This window comes from Cyanidioschyzon merolae, chromosome 5 (assembly GCF_000091205.1).
Source record: "Cyanidioschyzon merolae strain 10D DNA, chromosome 5, complete genome".
NCBI classification, from domain to species: domain Eukaryota; phylum Rhodophyta; class Bangiophyceae; order Cyanidiales; family Cyanidiaceae; genus Cyanidioschyzon; species Cyanidioschyzon merolae.
Window position 1 is genome coordinate 363,962 of NC_010131.1, and position 18,373 is coordinate 382,334.

General features: G+C 54.9%; 5 protein-coding genes across 5 annotated transcripts, besides 2 other annotated features; 2 read left to right on the forward strand and 3 right to left on the reverse strand.

The window, feature by feature from the left end:
• Positions 1 to 750: 750 nt before the first annotated feature.
• On the reverse strand, positions 751 to 2,142 carry CYME_CME134C (hypothetical protein; the record flags this gene model as incomplete). The annotated part of the gene is made up of 1 exon (XM_005535580.1): positions 751 to 2,142. One exon carries the CDS (start codon positions 2,140 to 2,142, stop codon positions 751 to 753), a length of 1,392 nt encoding a protein of 463 aa, XP_005535637.1.
• A 3,409-nt stretch (positions 2,143 to 5,551) lies between these two features.
• On the forward strand, positions 5,552 to 7,276 carry CYME_CME135C (probable purple acid phosphatase; the record flags this gene model as incomplete). Its single annotated transcript, XM_005535581.1, has 1 exon — positions 5,552 to 7,276. One exon carries the CDS (start codon positions 5,552 to 5,554, stop codon positions 7,274 to 7,276), a length of 1,725 nt encoding a protein of 574 aa, XP_005535638.1.
• Positions 7,277 to 9,076: 1,800 nt separating this feature from the next.
• CYME_CME136C (dTDP-glucose 4,6-dehydratase) lies at positions 9,077 to 10,126 on the reverse strand (the record flags this gene model as incomplete). Its single annotated transcript, XM_005535582.1, has 1 exon — positions 9,077 to 10,126. One exon carries the CDS (start codon positions 10,124 to 10,126, stop codon positions 9,077 to 9,079), a length of 1,050 nt encoding a protein of 349 aa, XP_005535639.1.
• A 3,609-nt stretch (positions 10,127 to 13,735) lies between these two features.
• Positions 13,736 to 15,353: a sequence feature (possible transcribed region).
• On the reverse strand, positions 13,868 to 15,919 carry CYME_CME138C (hypothetical protein; the record flags this gene model as incomplete). Its single annotated transcript, XM_005535583.1, has 1 exon — positions 13,868 to 15,919. One exon carries the CDS (start codon positions 15,917 to 15,919, stop codon positions 13,868 to 13,870), a length of 2,052 nt encoding a protein of 683 aa, XP_005535640.1.
• A 47-nt stretch (positions 15,920 to 15,966) lies between these two features.
• CYME_CME139C (similar to spindle checkpoint protein Xmad1) lies at positions 15,967 to 17,415 on the forward strand (the record flags this gene model as incomplete). The annotated part of the gene is made up of 1 exon (XM_005535584.1): positions 15,967 to 17,415. One exon carries the CDS (start codon positions 15,967 to 15,969, stop codon positions 17,413 to 17,415), a length of 1,449 nt encoding a protein of 482 aa, XP_005535641.1.
• A 526-nt stretch (positions 17,416 to 17,941) lies between these two features.
• Positions 17,942 to 18,373: part of a sequence feature (possible transcribed region) that runs on past the window's edge.

Genomic DNA, 18,373 nt, shown 5'->3' on the forward strand with positions numbered 1-18,373 from the left:
CTATGGGCGACAACACGCTACATCCATCGCCAAAACAGTGACGCACATTGCTACGTCCACAAGTTGGCTTGAAGCCGAATCATCGAAAAATTGAAGCTTGCATCATTTCATCACGCTACACGTACGGAGACGAGAAAACGGGAAGCTTGCACGTCCGCATCGCACCATGCTATCGGTTATTTCACGAAGCCGAGGTCGATGGCTTTGCGGATCGTCTTGATTCCGACGCAATACCGCATTCCAGTGGCATATACTCGAATACATCTCGCCAGGAAGACGACCGAGAACCCGTAAACCCACCGACAGATCCATTCACCTCGATGGAGACACCTCGAATATCGCACCTCGATATCCAGAAAACCCGTTCGGGAGAAATCGGTACACAGGAACATAGCCAGCAGTTCAGTGCTCCAGTTTAATCCGACAAGGGTTTGGCAGGGAGCTTTAGGCGTTCTGTGCCAGTCATCGGGCGCTCGACGATTGCAAGAGATGCAAAGTTCCACGTTGCACACCTTTTGATCGGCAGGACGCAAGCATGATGCATTGGATTTGTTTTCGAGCGAGCAAACGTCTTTGTCGTTGTCTGTTTACTGGAGCGGCGAATCCAGCACGAGTTCGTCACTTTTCCGCCAAGAGTCCGGTGCATCTGCCACCGTCAGCATATGGTGCATGTATCAATGCCAAGGCCCGACGTAACCAGCAATGCACATTTGCCTGCGTCCCTGCTCCAGTGATATGCTCATGTCGAGGTTATGCTGCTTCACTGGGCTGACGCCGAGTCCAGGATCGTGAATTGAACTTTCTGATGACGCCGCGTTTGATGAGGTACGTCCCGTGACTTTGAACCTGCTGACGAGTTTTGTTCGGTAGGAAACTTTTGATCCGGTTCCATTTGCAACCGAACGTTGCGTAGGCGCGTCTGAACATGCAGTCTTCTTCCTCAGACCAGACTGAGTGACGACGCATTTTGTGCTTGGGATCCACAGAAGTGCTCTTCTCTCGCGCTGCTGTTGTGCACTGGACGCTCTGTAATTCCCCAGGCAAGGCCCCAGAGGTTGCGACGTTCGATGCGTGCGAACCCGCGTAGCTTGCGATGTGCTTGAATGACACCGCGGCATGTGATATGCCATGACACGGGCGGCTGCGAGCCAAGGCACATGCGTCCGGAATCTCGACGCGCAAGCCCGCTTCTCGAATCGTTTGGCGTTCCGTTGCCTCTGGAATAGGGCGTCGCTCATGCGTTGCGGTGTCATTCGAGCTGGTCGTGTTTGCTGGATTAGAGATACCATAGAGTGCTGAGTCCCTGTTCCACTGTTCATTGTCCAGACGAGCAACCGAGTGCGCAACGCCTCTCGCGAAATCAGAATGTCCATCTGGCGTTCTCAAAGCGTGCTCCGCTACGCATTCAAAGATGTATTGTGACCTGGCCGTGCGTGTCTGTGGTCCCGGAGCCTTGTCCAGACCCGATTTTATTGAACTGGGCGACGAACTTTTTTCTGATTGCAGTGATTGAACGTCGAATGCTCTGTTTCGGACAGGCGTGGCTGGCTCGGCTTGCTGTGTCACATAAGCGGAATAGGTTGCACACCTGGGTGCTGCAGAGGCCTCGTGAGTTCGCGTCTGCTGTCGTAGCGCACTGTAGCAGAAGGACGATTCAAGGGATTCGACGCGTTCACGTAGACTGCGAACTTCGCGAACAAGCGCTGCAACAGTTGATTCTGCTGCTGAGCCCGCGGGAATTCGTGGATCGTACTGGTGTTGGAGGCCGCTGAGTTGCAGCAAACCATGACGCGACCCTTCGACGAACACCTCAGAATGCTGCGCTCCATATCTCGACTCAGGCGTCCCTGACGCGGCGAATCCGAATGGCAACGTCTCAGCGCACCTCGGGAGTCGCTCGGCACACGGCTCGAGATGCGGATGTACGGCATCTCCTGGTAGGTGTATCTCCATAAATCCTCTGGAATTGAGCGATGACATGCTTCCCGCAAGTGCTGACGCTTGTAAGCGCGAAAAAACTGGAATCTGCGAAGGCGTTTGCGCCTCTGGTTGATGCGGCTGGGTGAGCCAGATTGAGCCCGGCCCGCCTGCGGATCCCGCATAGGGTGCCCGGGCATAGACCAGACCCGGCTCCATTCTCATCGGTCGTTGCACGCCGTTGCAGCCGAAAAATCCGCACCATATACGTTTCCTTCAAGGAGGAAAACGCGTTTGCCTGCGTCGCACGCCGAACAGGGCCTTGAGCCTGCAGCTCACAACCGCTCCCGTGCAACCTTTTCTTTTCCTATTCACAAGGTTAGGAGAAGCGACGTTTCAATTCCGTTGCTGAGCCGCCTCGGTTTGGAAGTATGGCGACTGCGTACACGCTCTGGTTCCGCCTTTCTGCTCGAACGTGTCATACTCGTACGCAGCGAAACGCGTCAACGCAAAGTCGCGTGTTTCCCAGAGCGCCGCCAATTTTGACGCACCCCAAGGGACACGTGCTGTGTACGTGTATGGATACGTGTGCGTTTTTCATGAATTGACGAGACGTTTACATAGGCCAGCGTTCTTCGATTGTGCGCTTTTTCTCTCCTTTCTTTTTCGATTTTTGTTTCAGTGCACGATGAAGCATCCATTGACCCATTCCCCGCTTCGAAGTTACATTTCCCGTACTGGTTCTCGGATATTCTGGTCGCTTCATACGTCCTATCGTGTGTGCCTAGTACCTACCCTAATCATACGCCTTTGCGCGTGAACCGCTGGAGCAGATAGGTCATAAGGACAGAACGGCGTTTCGGGAACACACAGAGGGCGTCGGCTCGAGGCGCGCTTTACCCGACGTAAAGTCGGAATTCATCATTATTATGTGCTCGGACAGTCTGCGGATGCAGTCTTGCCTTCGCTGCACGACACGCTGGAGAAACTTGGCTGTTAGGATGAATTCTGGGAGCCGCCTCTCTCCTTCGTGATCATGCATGGAATGCGTTGTCGGTTGACAATGCGGGTTCTGTGCTTGACACGCGCTAGTGGGTAGGCGCAGAAAGCGCACTAGGTCCGTGTGCGTATCCGATACGCTGGACCTTGCGCCTAGAATGCCATTGCCGGTACTGCACGCAGCGCTCGTCGCTCGAGGCAGCAATGCTCGCTAACGATCGCTGAGCAGTGTGCGCCCAGGGTCGCCTGCTCGCGGAGCTCCTGATGCGGTTTAGCGCGATGTCCCGCTTTCGACGGCACTGGGAATGCTCATCGCCCGCCACAGCGGATGCGCGCTATCCCTTCGAGGCGGACGCTGTGGGAGATTTGCCACGAATACTGGAGTGGCGCGGCGTAACGAAGTATACAACCACGGTGCAACTGTACGGCTACAATGCCCGTGTGATGGTGGCGCTGTGTCTCCAGCAGGATGCACACACCGGTTTCGACTTTGTGTGCTCTCGACAGCTGAAGTATGACGTTCAAGCACGATCATCGATGCTTGGAAACTCTTCTTTTGCCAAGTGTATCGCCTGATTTTTGTACTGCAGTGGAGGATCTCGCAATACTTCACGGGTGACTCGAGAGACTACCTGCATACTCGCTGGTAATATGTCCGTGCAATGGACACGAGACTCGTGTAAAACGCGCCGTTTTCGGCGCTTCCCATCATTTGTCTGAATTTTGCAAGAAAACGGATTCAACACGCTCGCAGTGCAATTCGGTTCAGAAACCGTGATGGCAGTCACGTTGACGTGGCCTCTCTGGCTGTCAGAGGCACGCGATCCCCGAATTTCAAGTTTGTATGGAGATCGGTCTCAAACATAAGGACAGTGACCTGGATGGCATCCTCTGCCGCGATCCGGTCGGAGCCGTCCACGAGACTTATCGGATGACTCTGCAACAGCACTGACCAGTGCACAGCGCCGGCTGGAGGCGATATCGTTCTCACTGGATCACCGACACCGCGCACAGGATTGTCTGGTTCGCGCAATGCCCTGGGTACGCTTCACCACGGTTACCTATGAAGCGTGCATTGCAAGATTTGCGTTTGAGAAGGACAGATTTCATGGCGGAGCGAAATCAGCCATCTAACTGGACGACGTCTTAACTGCGAGAACCGCATGCCCCGTGCAGCCGTTGCGGCCTTGGTTTCTGTCGGCGAGTGCGGATGCATATCGTGATGGCATGGGCGGCATTCTCCGTTGATGTCGTAGTGAAATGGAACGCTGCATTCTTCGCCCAGACCCTAAATTTCTATTTTTTCGAACATAATTTGGATGTGCAGTCTAGACATTCGAATTGCAGCAATATGGGGTTAAGGACTTACACGTCGTTTCAGGGTTCTCGTTCGTCTTTCAGGTGTGTGGCTCCTTCGACGCTTCGCCGGTGGAATTCGTTACCGTACCGATCTTGGTTCAAGTAGAGCGTAGACAAATCGAAATTTCTCGACCAGATATCTAGCCTGGATTTTGCTTCTGAAAATTGTCTCATCATGGAAGTCATTGCGAATTCCAAATCCGCTGTTGAACGGACCCGCAGGCATATGCATGTGCAACTGACGAAGGAATGGCCAAGAGAGCCAACCCGATGAAGACCGCGATCGTAGGATGCTGCTGCTGCTGCTGCTGCTGCTGCTGCTGGCTCCAAAACGAACAAATGCATCGATGGGAGCGTACTTTACCGGTCAGGGGCATGCGCCGAGCGATGACGCGAGCTTTCACACGGCAAATGGCCGTTCCACAAAGAGCAGATGTGGTGCACAACTGGGAACACTTGACCGCACGCAAGTGTCACAAAGGCGGAGGCCGCACAGGGGCTCGTGAACTAGAAGATGAAAGAAAGTAAGAGGGGCGTGGAACGCAACCTTTGTCTCTGCATGCCTTGTGTTGATAACAGCCGGAGGCGACGAATTCGGGACCTGGTGGCTGCAACCGACACCCGCCGACCGCTGCCAATGGAGCTAGAGAGGAAAACAGCGACGTACGTGGAGAACGCTGGAACCAAGTAAGTAAGAAAAGAAGCACTAGGACCAAAGTCCCTCAAATGCTTTTGTTGGTGATCGTGGCAACAGATCCGAACTTTAGTTTGCTCACCCGCATGGGCAAATCGGACCTCTCCAATGCTATCCTGAAATGGCTGAATCAGAGAATACCCCCGTGTCCATCGCTGTCCATTTTCGAACCTGACGTTGCAGGCAAAACCATGCGACGCCACCATTTCTCGATAAGTACAGTATTCTCCCTATATATATAGTTTATCTCTCCGATGCACCAGGGTGCGCGCAACCTGGACAAAGAGCCCATCAGCAGGCACCTGATCCGGACAGCCATCGCGCGGCTTGCCTGCATCAGATGCAACGGATACGCGAAATACGGTCGCGCTTGCTGCGCTCGATACGCATCCCGTGATCCGTCGACAGAATCCCCGGATCACGGCTGCATCCACTCTGTTTCCAGGATGATGCCAGAACTCATGCGACATACGCACGCGCCGAATTTATTGGTGTTCTTTCTTCTACAAGCATCGATATTGAGTCGAGGACTGGTTTTCAAGTTGCACTTACGCCGGACGTTATTGCACCTCACACACAGAGATGAAGCGTGTCTGGGCATTCGTAGCACTATTATTCAGCATGCTGCTGAGCGCGATCGGCGTGCTCGCTGTGCTATCCAGCGAAGCTGACCTCGCCTGGATCTCACGCACGAGCTCGTACTTCGCCCCGCGCGGTCCGTCACCAGACTTGCCGCCAACCGATATCCGCCTGCAGTCTCGCAATGGCGGCGTCGAGCAGGTGCACCTGGTGGCGAATCGTCACGATCGCGTTACACTTGTGTTCGTGCGGGATATCTCTTCGAATCCAGATATGCCGCTACAGTTGCAGGCAACTGTTCGGTATGGTCGGAACGCATCCCTGCTCGACAATGAAGGTCTCGCGACTGCTCGGGTCTACACCGGCATGCAAGAGTACAATAGCTATCTCTGGAACCCGCCGATGGGCGCACCGTTTCTTAACCGCTCTGAAATTGCCAAGCTTATGAACACGGCATCGTGGGCGCAGCCCTGGTGGCCAGTCTACAACAACGATACCGCGGCGAATATTCCCGAAAACGAATCCGTGAAAGCAGCATACAATAACCCCGCATCGCTCTATCAGTCGCCTCTCATTTTCACGGTGAAGCTCGAGAACCTTCTACCGAACACACAGTACTTTTATGAGATTGATGGGGAATATCAGGGAAATTTCACCACGCTGCCCATGGATGGCGACCATAGCAAACCACTGACCCTGGGCATGTGGGCCGATGTAGGCCAGACCAACGTCAGTGCCCTGAACATGGAGTATCTGTTGCACGATGTGAATCCCGATCTGGTGCTGCTCGCTGGAGACCTGTCGTATGCGGACGCCTTTCAGCAGCGCTGGGATACCTGGGGCCGTCTAATGGAACCGCTGATGTCGCATAAGCTATCGCTGTTTTGTAATGCCGACCACGAGTTGAATGTTGGCAATGAGCAGAATATCGGTTACCTGTTCCGGTACCCGGCACCATTTGAGGAATCGAATTCTCCGTCCTTTGAGTACTACAGCTACAAGACGGGACCGCTGCATATCATCGCCCTGGGGTCATACACGGTTTTCAACCATTCCAGCGTGCAGTATCGCTGGCTCGAGCAGGAGCTCGCGCGCATCGACCGGCGGCGTACGCCTTGGGTGCTGGTGATGCTGCACGTGCCCTGGTACTGCTCGAACTTTGTTCACATCGGCGAGGGCCTACTAATGCGAGAATCCATGGAACCGCTGCTCTACAAATACGGCGTCGACATCGTTCTTACTGGGCACGTTCACGCGTACGAGCGCACTTTCCCGGTATATCAGAATGAGACGAATTCGTGTGGCCCGGTGCACTTCGATCTCGGCGACGCTGGAAACCGTGAGGGCGCCTACACCGACTGGCTGATGCCGCAGCCAAGCTGGTCCGCTTTCCGTGAGGCCTCTTTCGGCGTGGGCAAGCTCGTTATCTACAACGAGACGCACGCGTACTACGAATGGCACCGCGTCGCATGCGAGGACACGAATGCCACACATTGCGCGACCAAGGGCGACAACTCGGCCCAACGGTACGATATCTCGGACACAACCTGGGTGATCCGGAATACCAGCCAGTGTCCCAATCGGCTTATGCCAAACGCCATGTCCGAGCCTGTTCATCGTATGCCGAATCCGCCTGCAGGCATTGCGAGACCGAAACCAGCACGCCCAGCGCCACAGCTCCCGGGTCCGCCTGCGGCAGCACCAGCGCCAGCGCATCCACACCCGTAGTTGTTGAGGATGTGTGGCCTTGGCTCCCGCAGCCGATGCCGGAAAAGCAGCAAGCGCCGCGATCCTGTTGGGATCGGACCCAAAACACCAGATCGTGGAAGAAAAAGAACAATTTTGCCGGCGAAAGGAAGAAATATCGTATTTGCTACATGAAGTTAAGGTGGAGAGGCTCAAGGTGGAGAAGATCAAGGTGGAGAGGCTCGAGGCAGAGAATGTCGAGGTAGTCATCGTAAAGCATGCAGTGTACCAAATCAGATGCGTATGCACGTCAGCTCGCTTTTGTGTCGAGTTGAAAACGATGACACCACGTCGCCTTTGTGGGGAATCGACAAATCATGAATTCGCATGCGCTTGTAGCAGTCCTTCTTTGCTGGAAGCACGCGTCGAACTTGTTTGCATGACGCAATAAAGACGCAAAACCACCGGCAATGCCTCGCGCGAAAGGTACGTACCCTGGTCACGCACCAGAGCCCTAATCCATCCGTGAAACATCTTTAGTGGTGCCCCAAGCACCGTAGCAATTGCCCGCAGTACGCGCGGCACTCGACGGTTCACTGGATCGATCGAGCCTGTGCTCCTGCCGGAAGCACTGCTCTGGAATCGATGAAACGCGTAAAGGCCTCTGAAAGACACATGGGCTTTATGTTTATGATCGGCAGTCTCGATAGCACCCGGGCGGCAACAGATTCCGTGCGTCGCTCCAGAGCCGTGGAAACAACCACTGTCGTTGCGCGTCAAAGGTCGATGCACGATGCGTGTCCATTTGCTGCCAATGACGTGTCCTGTCACGTCCGCGGCTGCATGCAACGCAGGGTCACCGCTGCCGATGCGATGCATGCACGTCAACGTCCCGTCGAGGCGGACACGCGCGGTGTCGACGCTGGTGCCGACATCGCCTCTATGTATCGTGTCGCACGGCGTGTCGTCCATTGGTCTGAATTGCGCTGCGCCCCGCGATTACCGAAGGCAGAGGACGCCCCAGGAGCTGCTGGCGCTATACGCATGGTGAATCATCGACGCATCCGGCTTTCTGTTCCCATGTGAAGGAGCATGAGTGTATATGGAAGACACCAAGTCTCTGATATAGAACCTTGTCCACAGATAACGCCAGCCAAATGATAACGCCTCGAATTGTTCAAAGGCTCACGATGATCAGGGGAATATCCAGTGCACACGCGTCTGATTGCGTGGTATCTGTAGACTCGCTAAACCATGACTATGGCGCCTTCCGCCAGACTTTGCACCAAATGCAAAAATCCTGCGACATGATCGACACATTCGGCCTCATCTCCGGAAACGCAGCTGACCTACATGACACGCAGTGGCGCGGCGATATCGTCGGTTCACGGACTTTTTCAATTCAGCCAACTCTGCGGAAACACAGCTGACCTACATGACACGCCGTGGCGCGACGATATCGTCGGTTCCCGGACTTTTTCAATTCAGCCAACTCTGCGGAAACACAGCTGACCTACATGACACGCCGTGGCGCGACGATATCGTCGGTTCACGGACTTTTTCAATTCAGCCAACTCGAGCGTGTCATGGGCGGACGGGACGACTTGCCCTGCTCCCGGAGTGCGTCTGCTCGGAAAAGCTTCGCGTCGTGATATATGTGGCACAGCGTTGACCAGTACTCAACGTAACGCTGCTGGGTGCCTTGGAAGTCGCTGCCGCATGCACTCGGTACCAAACTGAATGCTTACTATGTACGCTCTATCACTGCGAGCCACCACTGGCCAAGCTTGGCGACTCGAGTGCCGCATGCGTTGCAGTGCGCAGGTCTAGCGGAGATTCGCGTTACGCAACGGGTCTCGAACCAATACCTCGGCGTTGAAAGTCGGCGATCATGGCATCGAGGCCCTCCTCGAGCGGGACGCGCGGCGCCCAGTCGAGGACGGTGCGCGCCAAATGGATATCCGGCTGTCGGCGACCGGGATCATCGGGTGTCGGCGGCAAATACCGAATAGGTCCACTTTTCGGGAGCTTTCTTCGAACCAGTTCAGCGAGCTCCCGAACCGTGAACTCTGTTGGATTACCCAGGTTAACAGGACCAGTGATGCCCTCTGTATTCATGAGTCGGATCAGAGCGTCCACCAGGTCACTGACGAAACAGAACGAGCGTGTCTGGCTACCATCGCCAAAAATGGTCAGCTCCTCTCCGCGTAATGCCTGGCCCACAAAATTACTGACCACGCGCCCGTCATTTTCCACCATCCGTGGACCGTACGTATTGAAAATACGAGCGACTCGAATGTCGACATGATGCTGACGATAATAGTCAAAGCAGAGCGTTTCTGCCACGCGCTTCCCCTCGTCGTAGCAAGAGCGCACACCGATTGGGTTGACGTTGCCCCAGTAGCTCTCTGGTTGTGGGTGTACCAGTGGGTCGCCGTACACCTCGCTGGTGCTTGCCAGCAGAAGTCGTGCACCGGTGCGTTTTGCGATACCGAGCATGTTCAACGTGCCCAGGACATTGGTTTTAATGGTTTTGATCGCGTTGTACTTATAGTGAAGCGGTGAAGCGGGACACGCCAGATGGTAGATCTGGTCGACTTCCAGCATGATGCGCTCCGTGACGTCGTGACGAATGAAGTCGAACCGCGGGTGTCCTATCCAGTGCGCAATGTTCTCCTTGGTACCAGTGAACAACGAATCAAGAACAATGACCTCGTGACCAAGCTCCATCAGATGGTCAACTAGGTTCGAGCCGATGAATCCCGCTCCACCGGTAACGAGGATTCGTTGACGCTCTGGGGTGCGGTTGGGGGCGTGCTGGGCCCTCCAGACCGCCGTGGTGTCTATTGGCGGGACACGTTCATCAGGGTGCGGTGAAACCGACGGTGTCATTGGAGTGGTTATTCGTGCGTATGCGGTAAAGCCCGAGAGTGAACGTGAGCGCGCCACGAAGCAAAAAAACACCTCTTTAGTCTCGTGGCAGGGCAAACTTGTCGCGAGTGCAACGGCGCGTGTGCGCGCGCGTACGCGCGTATTGTGCTGGTATCGACTCGCATGTAGACTGCGCGTATTGTGCTGGTATCGACTCGCATGTAGACTGCGCGTATTGTGCTGGTATCGACTCGCATGTAGACTGCGCGTATTGTGCTGGTATCGACTCGCATGTAGGCTGCGCGTATTGTGCTGGTATCGACTCGCATTTAGGCTGCGCGTATTGTGCTGGTATCGACTCGCATGTAGGCTGCGCGTATTGTGCTGGTATCGACTCGCATGTCGGTCTCGTGACAGGAGTTTTGTGCGATCCAGTGCGAGGTTTCGCGGGAGGCGTCACGAGCGCAGGGCGTATGCCGTCAGCAGCCACGAAACGTTCAGAACAGCGTTCAACGCTGAGCGTTCTATTATGATGTCAAGGGCTTAGATGCGTGAAAGATGTGGTAGTGGTCCATCGGAAGTTCAGGTGCAGATCCGTTTGAGAGAATTTTTCCTGTTTAATCTTTGGGAACTGTGAAGTTCGGACAAGTCAACTTTGAAGACCTAGATTGTTCCACCTGCAGATCGCAATCAAACAGAAACGTTTTGAGTTTGCATAGGCGCGCATGGATCGGGGCACTGGAGCAAACAGCCAGATCCGTCGATACGGCATCCTTTGTGCAAACTGCCTGACGAGGTGTGCGCGTCGTGGACGCAGAGAGCACAGGGGCACCCGACCGAGCGACTATCCACCGCGTATCTACACCCAAACTGAAACAAAATAGATCGCGTCTAGTTGTATAATTGTGGCGTAAACGCTAATGTTTGGGAGGCTCTCCACTGACCGTACCGCTAGATACTACAGGATTCGGATACGAATGCTTCATTTTTCGCTTTGTCAAATTCGAGTTTACATACACCGGCCTCTCCTTTGTTTCCGGTTTCGTTGGCAGCATTCAAGGGATGCTGATGGCATCGTTAAAGTCTCGCTTTCGCAGCTTTCGGCTGTTGTCGGCATATTCCGTCCAGAGACGGTCGTTGCGGTTAGAGTTTTGCTTACCGTACACATCTCTATGATGCTCAGCTTCGGTGCGTGCTTTGCAGCGGTAACACATGGATGTGGCCGGGAATTCTCATCCATCGACCACACCTCCATGTTCTCCGAGCATTGCCTTATACCGCATGAACGTTTACACCATCGTTCGATACATGCCCTTGACGGGTACTGGAGGCTTCCGAAGATGTACTCGCGGGCGTCCGCGCCCGACGCATCACGGTGCGGTCACGAGCTCCTTCCAGGCGATGCCTTTGGCGAGTGCTTTATCGGTTGATCCAGCCAGCGCATGCAGGCGCATTCGATAGAGGATTTGCGAAATGCGATGTTGTTCATTGTGAGACGATTACAGTAAGGAAAATTTGGGTTGGAGATCAAGTCAAGAGTTTCGGAACCGTCTACACCCGCTTTGCAGAAAAAAAGCGGTAACGCAATATCCACAAGAAACGATCGCTACGATGGTTCAAGACCGATTCCCGGACCTTTCTCCATACAATGGAGCGGGAGCCTCTGGGAGCATACGCTCTCCAAGGCAATGCGTTGCTGTGGAATGCGGTGTCAGTGACGGCTACTAAGGGAGGAGCATTTGTCCTCCGAACGAACTCGATCATATGACCTGGAACTTGCAGTGAATTGTGGGCATGAGCTCGTGAAGCGGTCATCCATGGTTTGCATCGGCCTTAGGTCGTCCCCGGTCCAGCAGCGCGAATCGGTGCGCCTACGAGTCGCTTTGGACGAGAGGGATCGAATACTTGAGGATCTAGTAGTTTGAGCATTCTATAAGTAACGATCGGAAATGAATCAATACTTTTAAGTATAAATAGGAGAGCGATATCGCTGATTTCACGATTTCTCGTACAAGGGCGTCGCGAATCAGCTTGATCCCGGTAATGAATTCCATCCGCAAAGCGTCGATAGAACCACTCAGAAAAGACAACTGAAGGTCCTCAGACCAAGTGTGTATGCTTAAGCCTTTATTGCTGTACTTTGAAAGTCGATGGTTTACCGCTATATAGTGTAAAACGAAGAACGTTTCACGACCATGGAGGGTAGACACGTATACCCAAGCACTGACGCCTCCTATTCTTTTCGGACTGGCCGCCTGCGATCAGGTTCAGGTTTTATGCGGGTACTCTTCGAGTCCGAGGGACTGTCCGACGAATTTGTATCGCGTCAGCTTCGCGGGCCTCTCAGTCAGCACCGTGCATTTCCTGATATTGAAGGCGGCGTTCAAGGCTCGATTCACTCCCTCCGTGCGTGCGCTGCCTCCGGTGGAACGCACCAGCGTAAGAATTCCACGAATTCGTGCCCGCCGTTCCATTTGGTGCTCTGCCAGCGCTCCGCGCGTTTCTAGCACTGAAGCGCTCCGCTGCTGTCCTGCATCAAGTCTTTGCGAAGCGTAAACCCACGCTTATTCCTTATTCGTTTTGAAAATCAACGCGTTTTTCTGCGTTTAAGTGAGACCCTGCCTGGATCGAGGAAGATTTGCATAAGAAAGACGACACTTGCTCCGGTGTCACCGGGTGCTGAACGCCTCAGCGATTCGCCCAGGGGGACGCTCATTACTTTTCTCGATAGCAAATACGCCTTCGATACAGTTGCAACATAGAGTGTACAGAGGAATGGAACGCAGCTCCACCCCCGATAGAATCCGCAAAATCTCGAATGCGAAGGGAATCGTGAAATTCCACGTCGACCAACAGAAGGACATCCGAAGATATCAGGGAAAAAGTCTTTCGTGATTTGATGAATTGTTTGGAGCTGCTGGATGAGCCTTCGCTACGGGCGAAACTGGTGCCGCCAAAAGAATCCACTGCCGCTGGGACAGTTGATGATGCCATAGTTCTCTTCGCGTTCGACCGTGTCTAGAACAGGCTCCCGCTCCGCGAGTACCCGTATACGCTCCGGCCTTATTATCCGAGGCGAGTGTCATCGGCTGGAAGAACCAACGTGCCTGTAATTCATAACGATCGCGCCGTTCCAGGAACACTTTAGTAGTTGCGATGTCGGTGGAAGATGGCAGTACGTGAACTACAACTTTGTTTTGCGATTGTGCCCCAGTGTTTTCAGGACCACAAGGTCAAGCTATTGAGAAACAGAGACGACCGTGGTTACAAGGATCGTCGCTTTTGCTTTACCCACGGTGATTTATGGGTCGTTTTTTCACTTGACCGCAAGCATTGTCTAACAATATCGGATTTTGGCGCTGAGCCCATCTACTCGCTTCTTTCATTTCCCTCAACCATCTGAGTCCTGTGTTCTGACTGACCTGAACACGGATTGCAGATCTCCGTGCGCTGTCCAGTAAAGAATATGTATCCTTCAGACGATTCGTCTACGATCTATACGATTCAATGCACCGTGATTTCGCTCTCCATCTAGCCATCGCATCAGAGGGGAAGCAAAATTGTGCTGAACGACGAGAGGCCAGTACCGACCGGAACGCCGACAAAACGCTTTCCTGGGCGCTGCAGCCCAGTGCTTCAAGCGAAATGGGGGCCACCGAGCAGCGGACCCAGAGCTTCTAGCCTTTCGGACCCCTTTTCATTCTTTACGAGTATCGCTGGCTGAGCGCGGACGTCTTCGTTGTCTCACCGAGAACAACCCGGTTACGCATGGTCCCAGTTCGCCTCCGCGAGGGCGCGAGCTTTCTGCACCCGTTCTCGAAGGCGTCGCAGTCGTGGCAGATAACCGGAAGCATCTGGGCTGGTTAAAATTGTTGCTGTCGACGAGACCGCCTCCGACGGTTGTGACGGACCTGCTGTGGAAGCGCGACCCAGACGCGAGCCTGCCTCTGACAGCGCTCCGTTCTCGGTCGCTGCCCTCGAGTCAGGTCCTGGTCTTGCGGCACCGAAACGCGTGAGGCGCTCGAGTCCCTGCTGCAGTTGCGGCGTCGGCGGGCTAGAGCGCCCTGTGCTAACCTTCCTCAGTGCGACCCGAGCGGGACGATTCGTCACCGAGCTGTTGTCGAGCCTGGAATCGGCCTCGTCGTGCTCGCTGCATACCACAGACAGACCCGCCTCAGGTGCAGCCTCAGGTGAGCGCGACAGTCTCCGAGACAGAATCCCCGGGCTACGATGCAGTCGCGGCGGTGAAGAGCCTGCTGGCACCTCGGTATGCTCCGCTTTTGGCGCTGTGCTCTGTGCTGCGACGCTTGCCGCTGCTGGTGTATGCTGGACGCCCGTATTCGTGGTGGCACGTTTCGTTTTGTTGGTTGCATTTTCAGGGGCATGCAATTCCTTACTCCCTCCTGAGGCATCGCGCACATGTATCGGACGGTTTGTGTTGACAACGGCCTTGGTGCTGCTCGAGTCGGGCGACCGGGTGCGAGCAGATAGAGAGGGTGCCGGCCGGGTGCGTTGCAGTTGGCTGGCTTCCGTCTTTCGCCCACGGTGCGAGTCGAGCGCGCTTGTCAACGGCATTTGAGGCTTTGCGGAGTGCTGCTCTTTGGACTTTTCCTCCTTATCTCCATGTGCTGTACGAATGGGCGCTTCTGCCTTCGCTTTGGTCGCTGGCGTGCGCAGTGGAGCAGCTTCGATGGTGCCTCCGGACGCTGCGCTCGTCAAGATCATCTCGCGTTTCACCGTATCCTCTACTTGTTCCAGTATCTGCGAACGCTGAGCCCGCAAATCCGATGATCCTGAATGAGATTCCCCGACCGCAGTCTGCACCATTTGCCGCCCGGCTTCATGCCGCTTTGCAGCGCTCCGCCCCGTGCTGAGTCGAGTCACAGGATCATTCGTATCGATACCCACAACAGTCGCTCTGGTCTGTGACGACGCCAGGCGACGACTTGGCGGCAGGGTGGCAGTTTCGCCACGCGCCGATGATACCCCGCTCCTTGGCATGCGAGGGCGCGACGAGCCGCGGGTAGACGAAACGTGCTCCTGCGCTTGCACTGCGTCTCGCGTCGCTTTACTAGGTTTGGGCTCGGGGAGCAAGAAGCGCTCGCGCAACACGTTCTCGATTTCGAGCGCCTCTCGAAGCCACCGACGGACACGAAGAATCGACGCTTCTACTCGCTGCATTGTGTCCGTATCATCGTTAGGCTCGCCGATTTGCCATAGCTGCTCCTGTTCGAGCACTAAAGACCATTGTTGGCAACGAGAAATCGTCTCTTGCAGTTCTTCGCGCATGATCTGCAGCGCTTTCTCGATCCTGGTTTTGAGAGCACCATATGCTCCGTCTTCAGCCCCAGTACGAGGCAGGTCGGCTCGGTTTCCGTGAGGGTGCTCAGTAAGGGCTTGGTGTTGGAGCGGTGCCTTGTGAGGGGCTCCAAAAGAAGCACCTGCAGCACTGCTGCCAGGGCGCTGTGCTTGGGCTTCCCCAGAAGGCTGTTTTTGAAGCACTGTCGCTTGAATCGTACCAGGGCGACTATCCCCAGTCTGGACGCGTGTTTTAGGTTCCGCATGCTCGGGTTCCAGCGCGAATCGACCACTGTGAGGTACCGCAAACGCCTGAAATAGAGCGGGCGGTATTCGATACACCGGTCCGCGTAGGATCGGCACTGGACGTCCCGAATTCGCCCCGAGGAAACTAGGAGACTTTCTGTCAGAGGGAGCCGCCTCTGTACTTAGTTTCCTCGTGTTTGACTCATCCCGAAGTCCATTCTCTTCATAAACGCTGAACCAAGCGTGAAAGGGGAGCACGCGGCAAGCCATGGCGACAAGGCGAAAGCATTTTTTGGCGCGCTTTCCTGGCGCTCTGCATGGCCAGTGACGCTACTGTGGAACGCGTGGACGAGGCGTTGACTGCCCAGGTTCGGGTGTGTCTTCAGCGGCTTGAAGCTATCATCAACGACTCAGAACAGGCAAGTGACCATCAGTTTGTGCATGGGTCATATAGCGATCCGGCGGGAACCGGAGACTGTCCCGCACCTGGTGGCGAGGCGGGCGAACACCCGCGGGTTGACAGTCTAGCGACTATTTCGAGCGTGCTAGCCTCGCTGCGGGACTTGCGCAGCCAGCTTGCCGCTGTCCTCCGCGCAGGTGCATCCCTGGAAACAGCTGCTGCTCTTGATGGTGAACACGGCTCAGTGCGTCAGCAGCTTGCTTTGCGTGCGGAGCTAGAGGCGTCCCAGTCGCTGGTTTGGGCACTGCAGCGCGAGCTCAAGGCACGCACAGAGGTAGCAGAACGCTGGCGACTTCGTGCTATCGAAAGTGAGAAAGCGCGGGCTACTCTTGAAGTTCGATACCAGGCACTGAAAAGGACATGGGAAGCTGCTCAGGGGCAGGCTCAGCCTGAGGGTTGCCTCTTTCCGCAACAGGCTACAGCGTCGCACGACTCGCACGGATCGAGGCGCTTGCCGGCTGATTCGAAGGATTCCGGCACTGCAACTGCATATAGAACGATGCATGATGCTGCAGATACTTCGAGTGAGCGGCACGATGGCACCCAAGTCTCGAGTTTGGGTGCTGATGCGGTAACGTCAACAGAACACGCGACGGTGGAGCGCGCGCTAGCGGCTGCGCAGTCCCTGGACCGGCCTGCACTTTTGCTGCAGTTACGTACTCTATACCGGGAAAGAGAAGCGTTGGCTGCTGCACTGGCCCAGGCAGAGGACAGACTCGGGCGAGGTGCCTTCGATCCGGAGCGCTATCGGCTGTGGCATCCGCGTAAGGCACCGCCCCAGCTCGGCACGGTGTCGGCACGTGAAGGCACCACGACAATGCCGAATACCACGACGACGAGCACGAACAAAATGAAAGCAACAACAACAACAACAACAACAGCAGATAGATCCTCAAAAACGGAGTCGCCCGCTCCAAGCGTGGACTCAGGTGCCGGGGATGACGAAGCGACTGGTCACCATATGGATCCCTGGAAGCTCGTTCAGCGGACGCGTGAAGCTGCGCGAGCGAAAATCCAACAAGTTGTCGAATCTATTTACTATCTCTTCGGTTGGCGATTACGTATCGCTGGCTCTGTTTACACACTGGAAAGCCTCTATGCAGAAAATGCGGATGACAAGATCCAGTTTCATCGCAATGAACGAGGTGCTTTCGAGCTGATGGCCACGGATTTTGTCCAGCGTGCTCTTCGAGCTGAAGTGGAGACGCTCCTATGCCAAATGGATTCCATCCCAGCTTTTTTGGCGACGGTTCAGCTGCAGTTATTTGAACAGAGCACCGCGGTCACTGGAATTGCGTCTGGGTAGATTCCGCATGGGCGACGTGCCTCTTGCGACAGCCGCAGATGAGCGGTTCACGGCACCTGCAGCCGATCTGCTGGTGCAGGCTGTATCATCGCTGCCGGCAGCATGCGTATTGGGAATATCGAGCGATGCATCTTCATGATAAACCATAGCGGCAGGCATACGAGAGATATGATGGACACCCGGGGCATCATGGGCGCGCTTTTTCATCATAAACAGCAGCCGCATACCATGGAGCGCTATTCAAAACCCCGCTGTAGATGCGAGCGTTGCTCTTGTCGGCGTCCGCGAACCCCGGAGTTGGATTGGTGTGTCAAGCTCATGGTTGCTGATGCATTGATCCACAGACCAGGGATCCATCAGATTCATAGCGTCCATTCGGAGCGCATACACATAGTTTTCCATGAACGCTTGCTTGCAGCAGGCTCGCTGGCGCAGCGGCACCGAGGAGTGAACAAGGCCTTGAACCGACCTAGTCGCTCGGTGTAACCTCGAGGCTCGAGACCGACTCGACTACAGCAGTGAACTAGTCGTTCTATGTTTGCTTTTAGAATTACTCGCCGAACGTTTTCTTAGATGTGCTGCCTTGAAATTCGAAGAGCTGCAGTCGAGGATGACGGACTCAGACGTAGTGTCAGGGGGGTGCGGTCGTCTTTTCGGAGTGGCGCTTTCGACGTTTTGACGCTGGGATTCCTTACGTCGTCGAAATCCAGGTGATTGGCGATGTCTTCGAACCGGGACTCGTCAGATTACCGAATTCGTACCCAACGGATCGATAGAAGTTTCATTTCATCTCCTCTGCCTGATTGTAGCGTGTTCATATCAAGCATTCTTCAAGGTTTCAATCTTCCTGGTTCAAGGTAATGCATGGAGCCAGCAACTCGTGCAAATTCGTTGACGATGCAAAAAATGGACGTCGAGCACTGAAGGCCTGTTCACAAGCTCATGTCGACAGTTCACA